Raw genomic sequence first — 25,409 nt, 5'->3', positions numbered from 1 at the left:
TTTTTGTTGAGGGGTGTGTGGTATTTGTATTTCGAGCCGAAGGCGAGTAATGCATCCCACACGGCTCAACAGAAAATGTTCCAGCAAGACATCACGGTACTTTGATGTCTTGTGACCAGAAAATGCGAAAAACCGGTAAAACAGTAATGACGCAATCTGGCAGCAAGACAACAAAAACAATTCTCGATGCATTCGATTGGGTGGTACGAGAGTCCATTACCGGAGATGTGAAAATATTTTTCTCAGAAATGCAGCACCCCGTTTCTGGGGCTTAAGTCTCTGTACATTGAGTGAAATAAAAATGGTTTGCTTTAGTCCGAGTATTTATTTATTAAGTAAAAAATATGGAAAAAGAAATTGAAATAAATAATTAATTCTTCATTTTTGTTTTAAATTCTTTTCCCTTTAAATTAAAAACTGTAAGTCCGTTATTAGTGAGCATTACGAGCGGTTTTTCCCCGTTGACTGAAGTAATTCTGCGAAACATCAAACATCGCTTCAAATGAGTACAGTATGGTGTCCCAATATGAATAAAACATCCAAATGATCAGCACATAGAACATGATATGAACAAATTTATCCAACAAATACAATTTTCGCAGCAATTTTCGTGCTGACGGAAGCGTTTCCGGTTTTTCCTTCAACAGAAAATGACGAGCACCAAGAATATAGTTTCCAATGTAATCGTCCCAATTTATCTGTGGCGGTAAAATGAACCATTTTAAAATTCACAAAAAACTCCCGAATCATTTCCTGATTCATTTCTTCGTAATTTTATTTTTGTTATTTGTGTTACCTCATCAACATTGAAATTAAATCTTTCTCTATCCCGTTGATTCATCCGACGATGCAGTTGCATCATGTTGTCATTTTTAAACACCCAGTTCCGTGTGGTATAGTACTGCAAAACTTTCAATCCTTGCGAAACACGCTTTTGCACTTGCACCAAACTGGAAAAATAAATATTTGATATTCAACGGATGAACTGGTGGAAGGGAAACGGAAATGCAATATTCAATGCCTTACAATGGTTTCTTCCTTAGTAGAACAAGCAGTGCATCGATGAAATATGCTGGCAAGTAATGGAAAAATATCACACAGAAAATATGATGAAAATAGTTGGACTTGATTGAGCCAGCAGGATACCATAATGAAAAGCACAATGGATTTTTGTAAAAAAATTCCTTTCCTACAGAGATTGGAACTTTATTATTAGATTCAATTGTCACTCTGATTATTAGCTTCAGCTTTTGTCCGAATATAAATTGGTTTCTTAGACACACACTGCAGAACTAATAATAATATGATTGAATGCATTGTCAATCAGAACAACACTGCCTGCTGATTGCCTCCATTCAACATTTACCTTTCTCAACACTTTCGCCCCATGTCAGTTGCTTTTCTTGCGGCAATGTTATATTTACATATTGAATTTTCTTTGTTTCATTCAATCCCCGTTCCCAGGCGGCTGCAACAATGGCATTTATGGCTGTATCAACTGGTACGACATCACTTGGGAGATCAGGATTACAATGCATCGACCGTACGACACCTGTAATTAATCGAAATTGGAAGTAAATTGAGCAAACCTTTACTGGCATGTTGATAACCACATAAGTTGTATCCGTAACATACATTAATTCCTCAACACCAAACACTGAACAGATTGCATTGAGGACTGTAATTTACTTGACCCGAAGTAATTTTCGCATTGATTGTGCAAATGAGCTAATTTCATGTTTAGCTTAGAAAAGTCATGTTTAAAGCTACATTCTGAAAGAAGGGGCTAAGCCACCTACGAAGGCACTCAAATTTGAACGATTCATTGGATATTTTCCATACAAATGTGTAGTACAGATAAAATTCTCTTTTAAGTTCATGGAGGAAATTTGAGCCGTGATCAACTTATAGTTATTCTAACCAGTTCTCTAAGACATCCTTACCCCCAAATTTCAATATCGAACCTGCGTTATTCCAAGACTGTTTATTCCCTTGACTGTAAGTCAGGGTCTTATGCCGGAAAATACCCTAGAATGTTTGTATACCAAAGGTTTTATGAAATGTTATGAAAAACGGAATTGTTTGTCCCAATATTTTGCTTGTATACACGATAACTTGAGTAATTATCAACCAATTACCAATTTTATTTTTTTAATTGACGCAGAATTCAATTCCTGAGGTTAAGTTTGAAGATGGGCTATGTGGGATTAAGGATCTGGAAGTTATTCCAGAAAAACAGTATTTTCCACTGTTGGAAAATTCAATCAATCGAAAAAGATTACTTTGATGGAATTTGATTTTGTCGGTTAGTTATATCCAGCTATCACGCATGCATGATAGTCAGCTATCACGGTGATAGTCAGCTATCACGGTGATAGTCAGCTATCACGGTGATAGTCAGCTATCACGGTGATAGTCAGCTATCACGGTGATAGTCAGCTATCACGGTGATAGTCAGCTATCACGGTGATAGTCAGCGATCACGGTGATAGTCAGCGATCACGGTGATAGTCAACTATCACGGTGATAGTCAGCTATCACGGTGATAGTCAGCGATCACGGTGATAGTCAGCGATCACGGTGATAGTCAGCGATCACGGTGATAGTCAGCTATCACGGTGATAGTCAGCTATCACGGTGATAGCATCACGGTGATGCAGCTATCACGGTGATAGTCAGCTATCACGGTGATAGTCAGCTATCACGGTGATAGTCAGCTATCACGGTGATAGTCAGCTATCACGGTGATAGTCAGCTATCACGGTGATAGTCAGCTATCACGGTGATAGTCAGCTATCACGGTGATAGTCAGCTATCACGGTGATAGTCAGCTATCACGGTGATAGTCAGCTATCACGGTGATAGTCAGCTATCACGGTGATAGTCAGCTATCACGGTGATAGTCAGCTATCACGGTTATAGTCAGCTATCACGGTTATAGTCAGCTATCACGGTTATAGTTGGCTATAGTCAGGGACAGTCAGGTGAAAGTCAGCTATCACGCATGATAGTTTTCTAGCCATGACATAAAATATTTATAAAATTTTATGAACAACCAATTTCTGAATCGTTATTCAAATGTGTGGAATGACATTAAAAAACAATCATACAGAAAACTTTAAAACTCCTACGAGTGTGAAGTTTGCGGCCAGAGCGAAGCGAGGGCCGTAATTCGCACGAGTCGTGCTATTTTTTTTTTCATGATTAAAGGTTTTGTGAATGTAGAAAGTACCGGGGGGCTTCCTTTTTGTACATAAGTGTAAGGGAAGAACGTCTATCGTACTATTTTATATTGTACCAATGTGAAAAGTCCTCTAATCGTTCCAAATTCGCATCTTTTACTTTTGTTTAACGATAAGACTATAAAACTGAATAATAGACGACTTATACGAGTGGGACGTTTGCGGGCAGAGCGCAGCGAGGGCCGTAATTCACACGAGTATTTGTCTATTTTTGTATTAAAAATCTGGCCGCAAATTTACAAGCAAATAGAGAACAGAAAAAGTGGTTTTCCAAAGAACTTGTACTCAAGCGAATGTTTTATATCAGTTATTTGTGATGTTTCGGAAGATTAACAACGGAAAATAAAATGAAATTGATTAAAAATATATTGAAAAAATTGTCAGTCAAGGGACCTGACCCGCCCAAAAGGTGGGGCCTAGTATTTTAGCAACGACACACTCGAGAACACGTCTGATGCCATCCTATGGTACTTTCTGAAACTAAGTAACAAACGGACCTGCGTCACTCCGCTGATATTAAATCGGGGAAGACATCGTCAACGGAAACGGACTTTTCGCCTAATATAACTGACTGAATAACAATACAAAGACATATAACCCTTAATACAACGGGTGAACCATTATATCTCAGTCGCAAAGCAATGAATTGATTCAATCAAATGTTGATATTGTGGACAAATCTGATGTCTGTGGTTGCGATGCGAAAATGGCTTCTCTCAACTCTTGTTGTAGCAAGCAAAAATTCTTGATGAAAAAAAAGGACTAAGAACAACTAGCTCCCACAATACAATGGTTAGAAGTAGTACGACAACCAAGCGAGACAAAGTGCTTAAAAGGAAAAGGCAAAAGATGAGTGAGAACCAAGAAATAAAAAGCTAAAATGTGTGATAACACTAAACATTTGGCAGTGATATATGGGACGGGATAACCAAAAGGTTTTAGAAGGACTATCCAGTACAATGCTATTGGACATTTTTCATGTCTTCATACGTCCCAGAAATTATTTTTAGAAAAACGACTCCTACCTCGAGCAGCTCCAATCATAAGACCAGTCGGACCATTCATGCCTTCAACCCAACCAGGATATGGTTCTTTCCAAGCAGCAGTAACTGAAAGGTGGAGACGGCCGTGAAAATCATTGCGAAAATTATCCTCGGCTATCCTCTTACCTATTGATGGTCGAGTAATGACAATCGGTATTCGATTATCATAACTACTGACTAGATCTTCAGTGAGCGCTTTTGTGTAAGCATATGTATTCGGCAGACCTTTCAGCAGTTTAGGTGTAATCATGCTCAGTACCTCATCATCCAGTAATTGTGTCATTTTTGCAATGCCCAGTGGGCTGTGTGGCGCACTATAACCACGTTCTTCCAATACATCCTCGTTGCACTGACAATAGGCAGTCGATACATGAACGAATACCTACGGTATGGAAATGGGGATGGTTGTTGTTAGTTGCCGAATAAAATCAAATTTGTTCAATTAACTGACTTTTAGCCGTGTCATCTCTTCTGCCAGTTTCAATACTCGATTCGTGCCAAGTGTATTCAAATTAACCGCATCCTTTAGTGGTTGGTCGAATCTATTGGAAATAAAAGTTTCGCTAGGTAAAATTTTATCGAAGAGAAATGGGATGATTTGGTTGCTATGCTATTAAGAAGCTAGACGAATTTCACCAAAATTAATGAGAAGGACTCTCCTACGCTGTTAAGTCAGTGTCAGCATAAGTCAGTATAAACAAGCATTAAGAAAATATATGCTTTCATTTAGAAAATGCTACTCATTTGTAATCGATAGCGGCGGAATATGTAAGTTATAAGCTTTGAGTTATGTAATGTAATGTAATGAAGCATAATAAGTCAATGTCCTGAAGATACTAGAACTAAAAAAGTAACATTTTATCCTACAAAAAGTTCCTCAAAAAAAGTGTTTTCAATTGCAACCGAACCAGCGACACTCAGGCCACAAAATGTAGAATTGGTAAGGTTGCAATTCTAGAAACAAAGACACAAAAAATTCGGTTCCACGGTTGCATGGGAAGTCGGTAGAGAATCGTTGAAGTCTAAACATTACTATTTTCAAATATTCGTCTCCCCGCAGAATCATAAGTAATCCATTTCGGCCATGCGGCCGCTCCAAAAGGGTGATAGGCGATTCAACAGTAACTTTTATTTAAAAAATTCGGTAAATGAGAAATCTCATCAAAATTGACATAAATTTGTTAAAACCGTTTTCTTGAACACCACTCATGGCATGACATCATGAACTTGAGAAATATTCAGTACGTCCATGTCTCAATTTCCTCCCACAGATGCAGAAGTTGGATTATCAATTTACCTCAAAGTCAGATTGGAACTATCTTGTCATCAACATTTTCCTTTTACAGACTGATCGGGATTTCGATAATTTTCAGTCGATTAATATCAATTGTTCGTCTATCAGTTTATTACCTCCCGTTATTTAGCACCTGCTTTCAATGAATAATAATTTCAATTTTCTATCAATCGATACTTGAAAAAAACCCATTTTCCATCCAATAAAATCTAATCAAATTTGATGAAAATATTACCGAACATTAGCTGCACAATGAAATACCACGTCCACATTGGCAATAAGCTGTGTTCGATCGGCTGCATCGATTCCCAAACATTCGAGTGACACGTCCCCCTTCACCGTTTTAATTTTTTGCATTTGCTTGGCGTCTGATTTGCGGACATTTTCGAAAATCTGCAATTAAAAAGCATTGAAAATTTTAATTAATTTTTATTAAATTAAAAAAAAATTCAGATGTGACAAACTAAACGAACATAATTAATTCGTTCATGATAGCGGCAAGAGCGTCAAGGATGACCTTAAAAGTTCTACTTTCACATCTCAGTTAAATGATTTTTTTTTAAATTTTGAACATATAAAATGACTTTGTATATGAATGACTGGGTGTATGTTGTAGGTATCGATTTCACAATTTTTGAGATCAGAAAAATTCAATGAATTTTTGCGATGTAAAATGTTATGTTCGAAGGGGTTATCATGATGTTGGAAGGATTTTTTTTTCAGTTGTGCATGCAATTATAAATTGTACGGTGGATTGTCGATTTAAATGATCTTAACCCATTTATTACATATATTACGAGTTTTCATTCGAAATGGAACGGAATTTATGACAAGATAATAGTTTACCCGAACCATTGTAGAGGACCCGTGCGATAATATTCCTCAACAGAATTTTTTTTTCGGAAATGTTTAACGTCCACATTTGGTTAATAGGTTGATAAACTCTTTTTGGAGTATTGTTGTTTGACCTTCCTATCAAAACGCGATAAAAAAATTGTGTCTGTCCGACATGGTGTGAAAATACTCAAGGCAAGGTGAGACAAGTTCAATGGAATAAAAATTCAGAATAAACAATTGACCTATTATAGTTCACACATAGCACAAAATAGGATCCTTCCAAAGAATAAAGGTACTTTTAGCTAACGTAACAGAGTACGCAACTTCTTACGTAACGTCTGACGTTATTCTTACGTACTTCACTCCCATGTGTCTCGTGTCAGCAATACTCACACTAAAAATTTTCTATTTTACTTTTCGGAAATGATCAATGATTAAAAACACAAGACGACACTTTGAACTAAAGAAGTAAAAGATTCAAAGCGTAGCAATACTCTACAGTCGACAACTTTGAAATAAGTGTTATGTGTTTTTAAGTCGTACCCGATCTTACCGGGCGTAAACCATTTCACCCGAATAAACAAGTACTTGCCGAATGAACAACATTACCATGAAATTGCTAAATTGCATAATTGCATGTGAATCGAAAAAAGCGTTAGAGTCCCACTTTTCATAGTTCCTTATTTCCTTAGTTGTATTATCGATTTCCAGGGACTGGGTCCCTGCTGGCAAATGATTCGCTGACGAAAATAGACAACTTAACATAGACGGAATTGATCAATTTGCTTGTATAATTTCTTGGGTAAAAACTTCGTCGTTGCCAGATGTATTTAATTTACATAAAATGCGTTAAATTGTAAAACCAAAACCACCTGAACCCATCAGTAAACGAAGTTAAAACATTTTTATTCAGACTGGTTGCAATTATGCATATAGTCTGGGTAGGGTAAAACGATTTGCTGCGAGCCTAAATTTAGATGTGAGCCCACTTTTGTCATTCCTTCCGTTCATACGGTTCATACAAACGAACAAAAGAAACGAATAAAAAAAGGCTCCCATCTAAATTGGGGCTAGTAACTAACCGCTTTACCCTATAATGCATACATTTGTCTCATTTTATTATTCCGATCCACGTTTAATGCAATATTGAGTTATATAAAAATCGAAGTGCAATTTTCACTTGGTTCAAGTGAACATTGCATTCCGAAATTCAAGTAGTGCAATATTAAATCGGTCTCCCATTTCCCCGTTCTCTCACAATTATTTCACATAATTGCATGTCATTTTTGAGCTTTGCAGAATTACACATTTTTTTACCGAAGTGTGCAATTTACAGGTTCATTCACTTATACGAAAAAAAAATATTTTTTTTTAAAATTAAATTCTGTACATTTAACACATCGGTCGGTATAACATTTGTACAGTATGCGTTAACGTTGAACAAATAACAGGCGGGTGTTTGAGAATTTAAAAACCAAAAAATTGATGATAAATATTTGCTACAAGAAATGACTTAAAAATCACATTTATTGTACGATGAAATCAATTATTACCGAGTAGGTATACGTTACCATGTGGATTGTGTACTCGGCATTATTAATTGTGGAGAGTTCATGATCTTTCCGGTTTTTATTTATCGCCAAAACATTTTATCGATGTGGTGCGATGTAGGAATTTAATCGACCAAGAAATATTTTATGTACAGCTTGCAATGTCCATTAATTTTATACTCAGAAAAGAATTAGCAATTTGAAATTAACTGCAGTCATCAATATAATATGTAATGCCCCCAAGTATAAGAGGGATTCTTTTGAAAAATAGCCTACCGAAATCGGGCGTGTTTTCTAGTGGAACTTTTTATAGGTACCTAGAAAGGACTTCGACCCTAGAAGCCAAAACCACTCTCAAAAAAATTCTTCGAAGCTTTTATGGCTGGTGAAAGGTGATCGAAAGCCGAAAATTTGCACTTTTCTTACCAATATTTCTCTAATTACACGAGCCGTACATGGTGGTATGGGGTATCATTTCAAATGTAATTTTATGTGCTTTTGGGCCAAATAGGGTCTTATGGGGTTTGGATGCATATGCGATGAAATATGGACACTTGAACATTTCAACTTCTCATATTTCATCGTAGATGCTTTCAAACCCCCATAAGACCATATTTGGCCCAAAAGCACATAGAATTACCTTTCAAATGATACCCCACACCACCATGTACGGCTAGTGTAACTGGGAAAATATTGGTAAGAACAGTGTAAGTATTCGGTTGAAAACTTCAACTGCACATATTTCAGTGTCGATGAATTTTATAACCAATGAGTCTCTATTCGGCTCAATAGTACATGTGATTACCTTTCTAATGACACCCCACACGACCCTGTAAGGCTCGTATACCTGGAGAAATTTTGGTAAGAAAAGTGCAAATTTTCGGTTTTTGATCACCTTTCACCAGTCACAAAACCTTCGAAGAATATTTTTGAAAGTGGTCTTGGCTTCTAGGGTCGAAGTACTTTCTAGGCACATATAAAAAAGTCCACTGGAAAATGCGTCCGATTTCGGTAGGCTGTTTTTCAAAAGAATCCCTCTAAGCAAATGGTGCGTCGTGTATGTAATAAGAATGGCTTAACGATGTCAAGAGGAATAATGTTGGAACGGAATGTACGTTTGATGACTGACGTCATATTAATAAATCAAACGGAGAGCTATAGAAGTTTATGATATTTTTCTTCTTTTCTAAATGATCAATTCTTCTTACAAATTACCAAGCAACACTCAAAGAGAAAGGTATCTGAAAGTCAAGACAGACAGACCGAGCTATCATTTTCGTTTATTGAATATCGTTCACCACTTGAATGGTATCTCAATAGTATAATGTCTATAATGAGGAGAGTACAAATGGTCGCATGAATTGTTTTTCCGCACGTGTACGTGCACTAAATTTTGTCGAAACACATAAGAAAGGGAATCGTTGTATTGGGAAATATGGGACACATTCTTTTTGTAATTTTAAATGGAGGATTCGCAGGGTACCTACATTTGTTGTTTTATTGTTCGTTATTTAATCCACTGAACGAAGAATTTTAAAAGGTTGTTGGGTGCAAAATTGGGCCGTTGGCTTATTGAATACAATGTAGTAGAAATTGGTGGGCTCAAAAAAAAAATGTGAATACGATTTTCGTGTGGTGCGAAATGGAATACTAATGAATTCAGAACATAAATATTAAACAATTTTCCGTCTATTTTCATTCGGAGTGGAAATGAAGCCCATCATTTACAATAATGTCGAAAAGTATTTACGGTTTTACCATGCTAAGTTGTCAATGGAAGTGAAACGCTCCGGGAATTTGACAGAGGTGCAGTAATTTCAACCAACTATTTTTTGTATGAACGGTTCCAGAATGGTCACTGGTCACCCAATTAGAATGTATATCACAGAATGCACGGTGATTAGATTGAAATATTTCAATAGAACCATTCAATGCGCTCGATACGGTAGCAAAGCTGCTTATCTTCTCATATCTCTAATTCAGTTGCTTCTGAATGATTATTCCAGACTTATTGTAATTGCTGCAATCATCGAAGTTACGTATCTTGCCGGATAATTCCATTGAAATGATTCGAATATCGGGTATGTACACAATATAGTTCGAAGTCTCCTACCGTACAGGATTAGAGTAGTTTCGTTTTTTATATTTTGCATTTCAAAACTGCAGAAATTGTGCTTGTGATGGAAACTACTTATTTTTATCGATAAATTATTTACCGAACATTTTATGTAGTAAGTTCATACGATTCGTGTAGGACTTTCACAAACTGTGAATGCTGGCTGAGTGTTCATTCAAAGTTGAAAGCTTATAGTTTGCGTATTTGATTGTAAATTCTGTATTATTTTTATAGAACCAAAAATGAGTTTTCTTTCCAAAAGAAAATAAATTTTCATCGATTGATTTCGATGCAATTGTACCTATTCGATAAGTTGGCCGTATAAATTTTAAGCAAAAATTAATTTTTTATCGTTCCCGAATGCAGCAGTGTCAGTAAACAGGTGGAATCTTGAAATTTATTTTTCCAAACGAACTTTAAGATTACTGCTTTCGTTTATTCAAATATAATATAGGGAAACTGTATTAGCTGTTTGGAAACTTAAGCTCAAATTCAATAGATTATTTTTTGCATAATTCTATTACATTTTATCTTAAAATTGCTAATGTCAAGGTTGTACGTGAGGAGGTTATCGCAAAAAATCCACTGAACTATGTTGTAATTATCATACAAAATTGCAACGCAATTTCAGTTCATCTGAAAATTTAAAGTGCAGTTTTAGGGAATACTGCCGTGTTTATCATAAGGTGGAAGCAAAATAAAATGATCGCGTCTGGTGTTTGACAATGGAAATTCAATTGTCAAAATCCAGACTCGATCATTTTATTTTGCTTTCATTTTATACACCTTGGCTAATGTCAGCGCTCAATTTTTATACGAACCAACTTTTTCAACAGAAAATAGAGCGCAAAGAATGAAGTACTAAAAAAAAAATTATGGCGCCTCAACAGGTCAATGGAAGTTTCACTAGGGTTTTCGAAAGATCTTAGTCGTGTCTGAAAGAGCTAATCATCTCTTGTTCACTGCAGTATAGTAAGTAAAATGAGCGATAGCCTCCAGTTAATCTGTTTTTATAAATAAAATGAATGTTGAAACGAATGAAGTAAGAGATTTTCTATCAGAAGAGGTTACTTTGAAGTAAAAGATTTTATAATTACTACGACTGTCGTTTCGAAAAGATTATCATTTTTAATTTTGGTGTTAGTGTAAGGTCTACACTTAGTCTAGTATTTTGTTACACAGCAAAAGATGCATCCGATCAAAGTATCTAGGAATTATATAAGGATGTGCCGACTGAACGGCTACATGTTAATTATGGTATTTTCCATTTTTTTTTACATTTTTTGAAGGATTTTCTGTAAATTTGAGAAAGTTAAGAAAATATAGGAAAAGGGGCGCTGATCTGAAATTCTCTATTTTCATCCAATCAAATACGTTCAAGTCATAACCTGCAGCTTACGTACTTTAGACTAGACCAGGCTTAAACCAAGCTTGCATGGACAGGTTCTATCGAAGCGTCTGTCACCCAAAGTCCATGAGTTCAGTGTATTTTCCAAATAAAATGTTTAGTAAAACGTTCTCTTCTAAATACTGTATGTAGTATTTAACGGTCACCATCTTCGTAATCAACTGATCATTCAGAAAATTCCGATAGACAATCCAATCACCTATCATTGCCAGATACAGAAATAAGTGATTGACTGTGGCTTCTGACCGAATCCATCTGTGGTCATTTATGATCATGTATTGTAAAACCAATGAGATTGTGTGCAGTTGGTTCACCCGGACATTTTCAATAAGGGAGGGACGGATCGATTTTTTCGCGATTTTCTGTCGCATATTAGCAGAAACACGAAAAATAAGAAACTAGTATATCGGGCATTCTCAAAATATTGTCTCATTTGAAAGATTTTACAAAAAGACAGTCTATGAAAAAACATTTCCCACTCAATTTCACACCCAAATCGCATCCACTCTGAACTTTGTTAAATATGGTTTAACAAAGAAAATCGTCGTCAAACCACGACAGAGTAAAGTTAACCAGGCAGGAGCGCTGATTTGACTAGGGACCTGAATAATCTAGTAGCCCCATATTTTTTGCAAATAAAATTTTTCAATTTATGTCAGTGTTCATTTGAGTTCATTTTCATACAGTGTATTAGGTCCCTTATTTGACGTTTCGAAAATGGACGGCTACTGCCTGGTTTATTTTACTATGCCGTGCAACAAAGTCGTTAATCATAACATGAGTATTGTTTTAGAAACGTCAAATCACCAACACAAAAAATTAGTGTCGGTTGTGAAAATTGTAATAATTTTGGGGTGATTTCGATGTGATTTAATTCAGATTTTGTGCGGAAATGTGCTTCTTGTGTTTTTTTAACATTACAATCAACGGTTTACTTAAAATATTCGTCAATTATGAAAAATGTAGGATGACCAATCATGTAAACAAACAACAATATTCTGCGTTTGGTGTGATGTGAGGTTCAAAAGAGATGACCCAGTAGAAATGAAATGTTGGCGGTAAGCTTAAAAATTACGTTTTAGCGGAAACGCTTTAGTTTAACTGTGTGTACATTTTCGGTGAAATAAATTAGTGCGAAAGCATCAACTTTTGAGGAGCTTTACGATAACACCTTTAGTTAGAGGGGTGTCACATCCCTTATTCAATCCACACCATTAGTCGTATATATTTATACGTCAGAGAGAGCTTTTTTCTCCTTTGTTACGATGTGTCAGTTTTTCTATTTTACGATTTAGTATGGAAATGAAAACTAAAATTGAGATATGTTTGCTGTTTTAAGTCGTTTTTTATATTTTTTTGGACCAAAATGTTTTAAAGTGTGTTTGGAATCGATTGACATTAACAAAATAATAAAATAGAAAAAAATATTTTCACACAATCTGTTAATGCCAATCGATTTCAAACACACTTTAAAACATTTTGGTCCAAAAAATATGAAAAACCACTGAAAACAGCAAAGATATCTTAATTTTAGATTTCATTTCCATACTAAATCGCAAAATAGAAAAACTGACAGATCGTAACAAAGGAGAAAAAAGCTCTCTTTGACGTATAAATGTATACGACTAATGGCGTGGATTTTGAAATTCTCAAAAATTCCAAAAATTCTTAGATTTGAGAATTTTTAAGATTTTTAAGAATCTAATTCTTAAAATTATTAGAAATTCATGCGACGGACTTCTATTCGATAATTATGCCGGCGATATGCTCATCGACTGCAATCTGAGTCGTCTAATTTGGACCATAATTTCCAGCAGTTAATTTCATTGGACTGGAACTGGACCCAACGTACTCAAGGTATATTTTTGTATAGAACATTATAGGGGCATACACAAGATTTACCACACAACCGGTGTAAAATCTCGTTTTATATTGCTTGTTAAGATCGAATTAAACTAATTCGAGAACAATAATTCCAACACTTACAAAATGGTTAATATAGTCCTCTCTCCTCTGGGCTGGTTCAACACCCCTTTTCGGTCGAATCAATAGATACAGTTGCGCCACATCCGGACAATCTCTTAACAGTTTTTCCACCAAAACCTTGCCCATGAATCCGGTCGCTCCGGTAATTAAAATATTTTTACCAGCAAACCATTCCGGTATACTTGGCAGAACACTTTTCACATCCATTGCTGATTATCAAAATGTACTTTCGGTTGTCTTTTATCGATTTCGAAATGCACTCTCGTCAAGTTTTATGTATATGCGAAAATCGTCGAGTGCTTGAATACGATTCGGTTAATTGCAGTTTTATTCATTTATTAAAGTTAATTAAGATTTTATTGATCGAACGAATATATATATTGTGCTGAAACAAACACTGTATCATAACACATTGTACTTTTTCTGTTGAGACATTTTATGTTTCCACTGAATTGTAAACTTATTATGTCGATTTTCTCTGGTATTATATATGTAGGTATTTAAGTAAGTTATACACAATGTACACACCGATATTAATGCGATTTATGCTCGGGTCTTATATTATTGTTCGCAATTATATTTTGCTATTAAGTTGTAAAATCAAATTCACATAGAAAATTGCACATTGGGAAATAATTGACATTAAAATATGATTTGCTTGAGTAGTTTTTCCGACGAAATGGTTCGGTTTTTTTTTTGTAACACATTTAGTGAAATATTTATTCTGATTGGAACGCCAACGGAAAAAATGTAATTAATTTTAACAGACAAAAGTAAATAAAATGCAAAGTAAGACAAACAAACAAACAATTCAGCATTTAGTTCATGCAAGATCTAACTATATATCAAGTAGCTTTGCATATAGTCGAAACGAAAAACTTTTTGCTTTTGTTTTTTGTTTATTTGTGTTTGTAATCGAAAACTCAGTAGAATAAATTTTTACGTTTCACGTGCGTGCGCCAAGTGCATTATAATTTATATTTATCTTTGTGATAATGTGCTCAGAATGTGCTTGCAATATATTGTGGCGTTATTACCGACTGATATTCAAATAAAAGCGACTCTTTGCAAGATGTTGAACATATGCAAATCTAACTGATAAAATCCAACTATAATATATACGGACAGCGCGTCTCGCTAGGTATACATTTTAGTTTAGCTATCATGCGGTTCCAGTTGTAGTAATGTGGAAATTCTATTCATATTGTGGTGGGTTATTTATTGCAAACTTTGATTAACGTTTTCTTTTATCATTCGTTGGAACTTGAACTAGACCAGCAATTTATGTTGTGTCAATGTCATTAGTAAAAGATTACTTCTCGGATCAGGTCATGAAAAATTAAGAGCGTTGGACCCTTGCACTTATCCCACTTCAAGAAACCTGTGCAGATTACATAGATTTACACAATCTGTAAAAGGTTTCTCTTAGTGGGATAAGTTATGACTCATAAACCAATTTTTCCTTCAAAAGTAACATATTTTTGCGTGCTTTAAAATATGATTTTAATTCAGAGAAATCACCACAAAAAAAAGCGAATATTTTTCCGCCTAAACGTAGGCTACAAATTTGCAAATGGTTCGTTGCTCTTAAATCATTCTTCTAATAGAGATATTGGCAATTGATTGGAATTAGTATGAATTAGTGCACATCTGCATCAGAAGCTTTCCTTTACACATGTCTGAGCTACAGTACTGACCGTATTCAAGGTCAAATCTCAAATAAAGTCAATTTCAGACTGAAGTGTCAGATTGAACCTGAAGTGGAACTTTAAGACTTATTAAGTTCCCTACTGACAGTGGATTATTGTACCAATGATTTACAACTGAAGTTATGATTTTCCATCGAATTATTTTAATAAAATGGAAGTTGCGAGAAATGGCGAAATTGTGCCGATAAAACGCAGAAAAAACTGACTTCGGGTTTACTTAAAAATAATTTGCAGAAGCCATAAAATGAGTTTTGTTTTATATTACAGTATTCTTTTAGCAAAGCCGACAAATTCGTGCATAACGATACTAACCACAAATTCGCCATTTCCCGCAACTCTCAGATTCTTATACGTGAAGCTGGTCGGATAATCCTTTATTCAAGTGACAGAGGATTTTCTTCATCAAATTTTGAACTATCCAACTTAACAGGAGTTACTACAGTCTGATTGCTGATTCGACCAGTTGTAGCATTATGTAGCTTGGTGCATGACACAAAGTGACGAACAGACACTTTTGGATTTTGAAAGGAGAATTCTTCGATCAATTTTTGGAGGTGTCAATGTGAACGGCAACTGGAGAAGAAGATTCAACCATGAGCTGTATCAGCTTTACAAGGAGCCTGATATAGTCAAATTCATCAAAATCAATCGATTAAGATGGCTCGGTCATGTACAAAGAATGAACGAGGAATGTGTACCACTGAAACTGCTAAATACAAATCCCGATGGAAGACGCAGACCAGGAAGACCAAGAGCGAGATGGGAAGATACAATTGAGTCTGATCTAAACGTACTAAGAGTGAGCGACTGGAGAACGTTGGCGCGGAATAGGTCCGATTGAAGAAGATTGCTGGAAGTGGCCAAAACCAATAGGAGGTTGTAGTGCCCGCCTAAGTAAGTAAGTAACTTTGAAGGACTTCTGGACATTTTTGAAGCTGCGGGAGACTCAGTGAAATTTCGAATTTTGTAAAGGATTTCTCACAAAGACTAATGAGAGAAGACATAATTACCTTCTCACTCCATTGTACGATTCTAATTACCATATAGAGTCTAATAAAAGATAGATTGAATATGGCTACGCATTGCTACACCAGTTTCTATCCTCATTATACGTTTAATCAATGTAATTTCTGTATATTGTAGAAGAGGTACATCCTTTGAATAGTATTAGACTCAATGGTGATGGTGTGGTAGGTTATACTCTAATCAAATTTCTTTTTCATCAGTGCAAATTAAATCGAAGGCGAACCGGCAGAATATATTCCTTCATCACGTTGAATTACTATGGTCGGGGTTTTCCGCTCCGCATATTCATATTATCCACATCGTTATCAATAGTTTGTGAATAATAAATTACGTGAAAATATGTTCATTGCCAATAAAGAAATCCAAAAAGAAAATGTTTTATCGACTTTGTCGGTCGTACACAATGGCGTATACCAAATCCTTTTCAACCTAAAAAAAACTCCGATTTGGTAATACATAAAGGTTGAACGGAGTGGAAGATATAGACAAAACGCTGAAAAACCCAGAGAACTGAAGTCTTAAGAAAATTTTCGCAGACTTCGTAATCCGTATGGTGTGTGTGTATTTGTGTCGGAAAACAAAGTCGACAAAAAGCGATGACAACGTGTGACAAAAACATATCAATCCATAGTAAATACGTCGAATCAAACGAAATATTTCAGCAATTATATTGGAACTGGGATCAGATAATGGAATTCCGAGAATGTTATTATTTGATATGCACATAACATTCGAATGAATCGTCCTTCTTTTCATGCAAACATAATATAAAACCAGCCAGAAATATAATACCATAAAGATATAGAGGAAGGACATTGTTTAAATAACCATATATGAAAATGTCGAATAAATTATGCGGCCCGGGATAAAGTACAATAATATTCAATTCACCCCGCATCGAATATTTATATAAATGCTCGAAAGTATATATATTTATGCCAACCAGAGCTTAAAGAAAAATACCAAAGACTGGTACACATGGACGATGTCGTTTTCGGTAGATAATTTAAATGATGTATTTTGCTTAATGGAATTGTTCTGCAAGATATAATAAAATATCGAAAGTGAGAAGGTTGTGGCCGGTTTAGGTTTAATCATTCCCGACGGGGGTATATTCCTTTTTTATCATTTTGAAGTGTGCTCGTGTGCTCAAATATCGAACATGTGGTTTGTAAAAATATATATTTTTTGATGGATAGCTTGTGGGCGGACAGTTCAATATTCTTCTTTCGAAATTTCTCTCTCTCTCTCTCTCTCTCTACCAATTTCGGGATTGAGTTGTGCAATTTAATTTTTTGAAGTTTTGATCGAATATAGTTATGTATGGCTGTTATTGTTTTTGGTTTTTGTTGTCGGGGTGATTAATTGGAAGGAAAAACAAACATCATGTATATATTCCGCAGTTACGTAGTCGAATTGTTTGCATAAATGCACAAGGTTGTTGCGGAAAAGTCCCCATGACCCACTTCAGCGATATGTAAACACATTTTTTGCGGGAATGGAGCAACTATACCAGCAAACAAAAGTTTATGTTCCCGATAAAGTTTCATTGTTTTTTTTTTTGGCAAATTAAATGTTATAAAACAAACGATCTGAGTTTATTCATATTGTCTGCGCTAAACTGGCTATTATTTTCGGGAAATATATATCTTGCCAAGACGAGGTTTTCAATGGAATTTGTGAAGCAAATTCTCGTGGTCATCGAAATACGAACACTTTAGGATTAAACCCCAAGTACCGAGAAGCATAATTATACTGTAGATTAAGTCAGCAAAGTTATTAGTTTTGATACTTTGAAATGCATATTTTTCGGTCGGTAAATTTATCAGCAAATTTAAATTACACGGGAAGTAGTGGTAACCCATCACTTTGATGGGTGGGCCACGACACAGCTGAGTGAGTTTAACAATGAAATGAGATTGGTTCAGTTGTTTCCGCCTTCAACAAATAATTTTTTTGAATGGTTTGTTCCCTTGAAATTTTGCAGATCAATTTACCGGAAGGACTATCGCTTCGTATTGTAATTGTTTGTTCGATTTTCGAAATGATTATCGACACCAACGTACGCGAAGCACTATTATTTCAACTTCAGTAATCATCCGGATAATAGTATATGATTATCTTCTAAAAAATTGGTTGATTTAAGTCACAGAAATCATTTTGGAAATATCTTCATTGAATTGTTGTCTTTGTTTCTTTGCCGGCCATTGCACTATGTTTCTTGTGAAGCAGAAATTATTTTTACCGAAAAACTGACGGGGAGGTGCGGTAATCATGGTTTGATAGCGAAATGAAACGTATTTCTGTGTAACAAAATAATTTGAGATAAAAAAGTCTTCGCAATTCGATTAATCTTTTCGAAGAAGAATTTCTATTTGAATCAAAAACGTACACTATATTGCACTTACCATACCAATTATTCATTCAAAAATAATCACATTGATTTATTTTCATTTAAGTTCGCAAGAGTACACTGTGCAAACATTACATGGAATTGTTCTATGACTTTTTTGTAAGCCATGCTTGTTTCAAAAAATGAAACAAAACGAAACAAATCAAAATAAAACAAAACAAATCAAAACGAAACAAATCAAAACAAAACAAAACAAATCATGTTTCGGCCACTTGGCAACAAATTACAAGATCTGTTTTAAAGATTAATACATGGATTTCGATTATCACTCTTTCCAGGTAGCATCATTGAGATTGAACTTAGAGGTAAACAAAGTAAAATTTTAAATTTTTTAATTTAAATTGCTTCGAAACAGCTAAAAACAAATTGTTTTTCCGTGGGAAATCTACGGAAAACAAATTTAATTTGTGCTGTTTCGCGACCTAATACTTACAATATTTTTATGTTTCACTTTGTTTACCTCTAAGTCCAATCATAATTAAGCTACCATAAAAGAATAATTAACGAAATCCAAATATTAATCCTTAAAACAGATCTTGTAATTTGTTGCCAAGTGGCCGAAACATGTTTTGTTTTGATTTGTTTTGTTTTGTTTTGTTTTGATTTGTTTTGTTTTGTTTTGTTTCACTTTTTCGAAGCAATGTTGGCAACTTACAATAAAAGATCTCACAGAATAATTTCGTGTGTATGAAAAGTCAATGCACACATGATTTCAACTTCTAGGATTTGTATTAAAAAATCAACGTTGATGTGATCATTTTTGAATAAAGTTTCGTGAGTGCAGTGGTGTTATGTTTTCGTTCGAATAGAAACCATGTTTCGAAATATGTGAACAATCTGCAAGACATTTTTTATCTCAATTATATATTGTTTTAGAGAAATGCTTTTCATTTTCTGTAAAGCCACGATTCCCGCACCTCCCGGCGTACGTTAAGAGCAAACGTTCATTGTAAGTATGTTCGTAAACAAATACACTGATAGCTGACGTGGTTCTACAGTAGTATCAACAGTAATAAGTCAGGGTGCTGCGGGAATTGGTCCACTTCGGAAATTTTGTATCCGACTATATATGCTTGTCTGTCTGAGTCATTGAAAAATCTGCTCACAAAATGAAACGTAAATATTTCCAGACAACGTTCCTTTGTGTTGTCCCTTTACTTAAAATGGCTGTTAGCTAAAAATTTCGAATTTACAACACAATACTGAAATGGAAATTTAAAATTTTCAATCAAAATTATTTCCATCGCAACATTTTTTGATTAAATTTTTTTGATTCTAAATTTCGAAATCGTTTGCGACCATAAAATATCCAGTCGAAACTACCACTTTATCACATAAACTCTATACAAACAAATTCATTCAAAATCAATCTAGTTACACATCAAATATCGCATTATACACGCGCACAAAGTATGCGCGTATGTTTTCATTGTAGTGTTTTCGTGGACAGTTTTGTGGGCATTTTTATGATTTGCTGTTCATGCCCACAAATTTCAAAATTGAATACGAGTTAAAGTATTTACCGTAGTACAACCGAACTGGGGAAGATCGATAGAGCTCAAGAGTCTTCCCCGATCTTCCCCATAATAACATTCATAATTATTGGTTTTGATTGCGAACGAACTCAGTAAAAGGTATCGTTCCCGTGATATATATCACGGGAACGACTATGTTCAGATAGTGCAAATATGTATAAAACCAATAATTATGAATGTTATTATGGGGAAGATCGGGGAAGACTCTTGAGCTCTATCGATCTTCCCCAGTTCGGTTGTACTACGGTAAATACTTTAGCTCGTATTCAATTTTGAAATTTGTGGGCATGAACAGCAAATCATAAAAATGCCCACAAAACTGTCCACGAATACACTACAATGAAAACATACGCGCATACTTTGTGCGCGTGTGTATAATGCGATATTTGATGTGTAACTAGATTGATTTTGAATGAATTTGTTTGTATAGAGTTTATGTAATAAAGTGGTAGTCTCGACTGGATATTTTATGGTCGCAAACGATTTCGAAATTTAGAAATGTTGAATTGAGACGTAACCAGCAGCGATGCAATCAAAAAATGTTGCGATGGAAATAATTTTGATTGAAAATTTGAAATTTCCATTTCAGTATTGTGTTGTAAATTCGAAATTTTTAGCTAACAGCCATTTTAAGTAAAGGGACAACACAAAGGAACGTTGTCTGGAAATATTTACGTTTCATTTTGTGAGCAGATTTTTCAATGACTCAGACAGACAAGCATATATAGTCGGATACAAAATTTCCGAAGTGGACCAATTCCCGCAGCACCCAGTGATGCGATTTCCTTCAGCGGTTTTTCAGTTGGTCCAGTCATACACCCTTGCACACGTGTTTATACGAGTTTAGGAGGTATGTGAACCAGCTGAAAAAAAGCTGAAGCAAATTTTTCAATCTCAAATTTTTTTAAAGATTTTCTTGACTTTTCAATTTTGAAAAAAAAATTAAGAAAATCGAAAAAATTAAGAAAGTTGAAAATATTAAATAAAACTTTCTTGAACTATGACACTGCGTTTGTCTCTTTGAAATGCCAACATGACGTTGAAGTGTTTTGAGTTTATATGTTTATAGGCCTAAAATTCCCTAAAATTTCCCGAATTTTTCTGATAATTTTGGGAAAATTAAGAAAAATATGGAAAAATTTTGCGAAATGTGGCAATTTTGAAAAATTCCCAAAATATTCCCTTATTTACATTGACTTTAATACCTGAGAATTATGCTCTCTTCGGAAGCTTACTGCTAACTCTGTTAACAATGGTCTCATCCAATTAAAGTTCTATTTCTCTACTTAAATACTTCTACGTCGATTAAAAACCGTATCTTTTAAAATAATGCTTTGCTTTATGACCCTAACTAAATAATTACCAACACAAAAATAGAATTGTTACGTAAATCGAATTATAACTTTGCTTAGTCGACTTATAAATCGGAAATTAAGAGTCACCTACTCCATACAAGATACAAAGTTAATAATAGAAAAATGATTTTCAACTTAAAAAAAAGTGACGTCCGACCTGTAACGCTCTACGCAAATGCATTAATACATAACCGTATACAAGACCTACCCCATTGAGTTAACGATTGAGGTATCACATTTAGAAACAATCGAATCTGCTCGTCATGGAAGTATTATATGTTCGAAATAATTCTATTTTTCTGCCCGAACTAATATTATAATATCTGAGCCACCAAAGTTCTGTTGGCACTGTTTCAGCAGTGTATGTGCTGGTGAATCTACAATTAACTTTGCCAATTTATTATGCAAATAAAGTTGGTCGTAATTGATTGTTCACATATTTAAATAGATCATTAGATGGTAATCGTGGTTTTTTCTTCGTTGGAAATATTGGATGAATTGAATATTATTTAATAACATTGAACGGACGTAAATGATATGTTATTAACGGCAGTTAATATTATATTAAACTGGAAAAATAAAGAGAAAAAAAAACCAGTCAATCCATTCTTTGAAAACATTTTAACACAACATTCTGACGAAAAACAAAATGGTACATCGATCAGCAAGAAACCATCTCATCACACTTGTATCCGACTCAATTAAAATATTGAAACTACACATAATATGTGCATGGTAACGGTTAGCCAGCTAAAGACGTCAACATTAACTAGAACTTCATCAATCAAGAGGAAAATTTACATAAATGTACCATCTGATGTGTGAGATGTCTGATGTGACAATTATTTTCGTTTTGAACATGTATGCATACGAGTCCAATAGGTTTTGTTGCTTTCCTCGAAATTACAAAACATATGTTTTGGATGACAAATATCACTGGAAAAGTTATTGTTTGGCAGCAATTAATTTGCATGGCAGAAACACACGGCAATGAATCTAGTACTTCAAGGCAAATATATTTTAATTGGATAATATTTGGGGGAGTTAAAAGAACGTCGAAAAAAATGAGTTCAAACGTATTTTTGTTGGCTTTTAATAACAAAAAAAAGTCACAAAAATTACCCAAATTTATATTTATAGGTTTGAAGGGGAACAGGGCCTATTTTCGATAATTTAAATTCTCGAAATTATCGAAAAATTCTCTAAATTCTATTTTGATAATTTTTCGATAATTTCAAGAATTTTTTGATAATTTGGAGAATTTAAATTATCGAAAATAGGCCCTGAAGGGGAATCAATGAGGATTAAACTAAAAAAATATTCTTTAAAAGAGCACTTGAAAGTTACGAGAATTTATGAATAGAATTAACTTAAAATAAAGAAACCGTTGCTAAGATTATGCAAATTAAGGATTTCTATTAATAATTGATATCTTTAACCTTTTATGGACGGCTATATTATCTGCTATCGACAACCAAGATGATAAATAATATCTTCATGTACCTTGCTGCATAAGTTAAGGTCAACCGAATTTGTTTCTGAATTTCTAAATTCAATCGTAGAATGTCCTCTTACAGTCGAAAGAAAATGCTTTAAAAACTAGAAAATCCTTTCATCAGAAAATCCTCAGAAACTCCTAACAAAACTAAAAAATATCCTTGGAATTCCACGAAAATCCCTAAAACTTAAAAATTCTTGGATATCCAGCCAAAACAGTGTAGAAAATCATTAGAGAATTGTCTTTTTTGAAAAAATTTTGTCAAGGAAATTTACAGATATCGGTCTCTCGGCCATATTACTTATTCTAGCTACGCTACATAGCGACGCGAAGAGACGTAACTCACAGTTTTTATGCTGTCACAATTGACTGGTGAACGAAAGAAAAATAACATGGCTAATTCCCTACCACGCGCGTGGCTGAGGTTAAGGTCATTGGTGATAATGAACCAAGAAGAGCAAACGGCAAAGAAAATTTAATTCTTAAAAATTTCGTACAATTCTTTTACAAAAATTTCCGAATTTGTAAATTTAGGAATCTTAAGAAATTATTTAAAGAATTTTATGGAATTTTTAAGAATTAAATTCGTAAAAATAGGTTCTGCACAAAACCCACTTAAATTATTAATTTTTCTACCGAGCTAAGTGTTATTTCTTCTTCCCACCCTAAAGCGGTGATCTATTTTTGTGAAATTGTTGTCCTAAATTTGCCAACAAATTTCGGAGATTTGCAAAAAAAATCATTTTTTTATAATTCACTAGAATTTGACGGTAACATATTAAACAAATAGAAAGTTATATCAAATACTGGAAATCAATTTTCCCAGTAAAGGTCAGAGCACGTTTTTAAATAATTCAAAGGCCGTGATCCCTGGAATTCGTCATTTTCCACACTAATTTTCCAGTTGAATATTAACCTGACTTTTTGTTTTTAATTAAATCTCCAAAATCAATTATCCGATTTAATTCAATTTAAGGACACAATTCCAAAAATAGGCAAAACAATGATACAGTCTCTCTATATCTGTTAATAATTTATCAAGAGTATTATTAATTATCATCCAGCATACCACCAACCATTCACTCCGAAACAAAATGTTGTAATTTATTATATATCACAACAATGTGAAACAAATCTAATTACATTACAGTATTGTAAACCAGTGTTTTAAAACCTACAGTATTATATACCACACAGTATACTGTTTCCACAAAAAGGTTATACAGTCATAATCAACGGTGTAAATAATTAACGAGCAACCGTTTCAAAAACACGCGTAAATATGAAAATCGTAATAAATGTGAATTAAATCATATGCAAAAACATATTAGGCGTACCAAACGTACTTTATGCACCAATTAAATTTATGTGTATAAATGCGAACGTAATATAATGCAAAATAAATATTTTATTTCGAAAATGGCTAACCAGCGCGGGCTTTTTTTTTGTTTAAGTCGGACTATGATTTTTCGCGTTTAACGTTGTTGAATGCTGCCTACCTACTGAATCGCAATTGTTTTCAGCTTAATCAGGTAACCCAACATTTTACAAGTTTTTCGTATTTCTATATATCCGTGATAAACTGCTAAATCATTTAAAAAGAATATCAGATGGTTTAGTGTTACCTTTAAAGTTGTAGTCAAGTGGCTTGTTGCTGCATTGTCAACTTATTAACGTGTGCGTATGATTTTTTTCGTTTTCATTTTCGTTGTTTTTTGTTTACAGAGTAATGTGAAAAAAAAATATGTTCGGTATGTTCAGATCATCGTATGACAGCTGAAAGCAACGAGACGTTTGAGGCGACAGACTAGATAAACCGAACTATCTGGAGACATTAATTTATGCAATTAATCTGGGTTTTTACGTTATCGGAAGGCATCAGATCACAATGGGATTTTCCACCGCAAGTTAATTGGCAGAGTACAGAGTAGAAGTGTTTTCACCGACAATGAGATCTAGATGTCGTAGGAAAATTTTCATTTGACGTCATATTTCGCTGGATTCATAAAAGTCGTAGTTCTCAATAATTATAAGAGAAACGACTTGTCCCATTAGAATGTAAATAAAATTGTAAATAGTTCGTAAGTAAAGATAATAATAGACAGAGGACATTTGTGACACATCTGCACTAGACCACGGGTTGAATCTTATACCAGCGCAAAGCACTACAAGCAAAAGAGCTTCTAATGGCGGCTGCCAAATAGAACACTAATTTGCATGAAAACGTTGTGTGTCAAAACTGTCCAGTTTTAGTCCTGCATGTAGAGTACCAGCAATACACTCTCTAGCAAACAAAATACATTTATTAAGGTGGTAAAGACGTTTGACGAACTCTGCTACTTCTTTACGATTCGTGAGTCTGTTCACTTTAAGTCGTCCGAATTTCATTTTATTATG

The 25,409-nt window shown here is 34.4% G+C and overlaps 1 protein-coding gene across 5 annotated transcripts; it reads right to left on the bottom strand.

The window, feature by feature from the left end:
• Positions 1-310: 310 nt before the first annotated feature.
• LOC119076773 (putative fatty acyl-CoA reductase CG5065) lies at positions 311-24,532 on the bottom strand. 5 transcript variants are annotated; one of them, XM_037183727.1, is made up of 10 exons: positions 24,441-24,532; positions 13,477-13,861; positions 5,815-5,972; positions 4,737-4,827; positions 4,412-4,667; positions 4,268-4,351; positions 1,367-1,552; positions 1,027-1,189; positions 797-950; positions 311-698 (listed from the first exon to the last, which is right to left on the bottom strand). In XM_037183727.1, the coding sequence occupies exons 2-10, from the start codon at positions 13,681-13,683 to the stop codon at positions 432-434; spliced, it is 1,566 nt and encodes a 521-aa protein (XP_037039622.1). In that variant the 5' UTR covers positions 13,684-13,861; positions 24,441-24,532; the 3' UTR covers positions 311-431. The 5 variants fall into 5 exon arrangements, with proteins under 5 accessions (XP_037039622.1, XP_037039618.1, XP_037039623.1 ...); XM_037183723.1 differs by having other exon boundaries at positions 13,477-13,954; positions 24,441-24,517; XM_037183728.1 differs by having other exon boundaries at positions 13,477-13,873; positions 24,441-24,512.
• Between the last annotated feature and the right edge of the window lie 877 nt (positions 24,533-25,409).

The sequence above is a fragment of the Bradysia coprophila genome, unplaced genomic scaffold (genome assembly GCF_014529535.1).
Source record: "Bradysia coprophila strain Holo2 unplaced genomic scaffold, BU_Bcop_v1 contig_232, whole genome shotgun sequence".
Classification (NCBI taxonomy): domain Eukaryota; kingdom Metazoa; phylum Arthropoda; class Insecta; order Diptera; family Sciaridae; genus Bradysia; species Bradysia coprophila.
The sequence above is the reverse complement of the archived record's forward strand: the minus strand, read 5'-3'. Positions and strand labels throughout refer to the sequence as shown.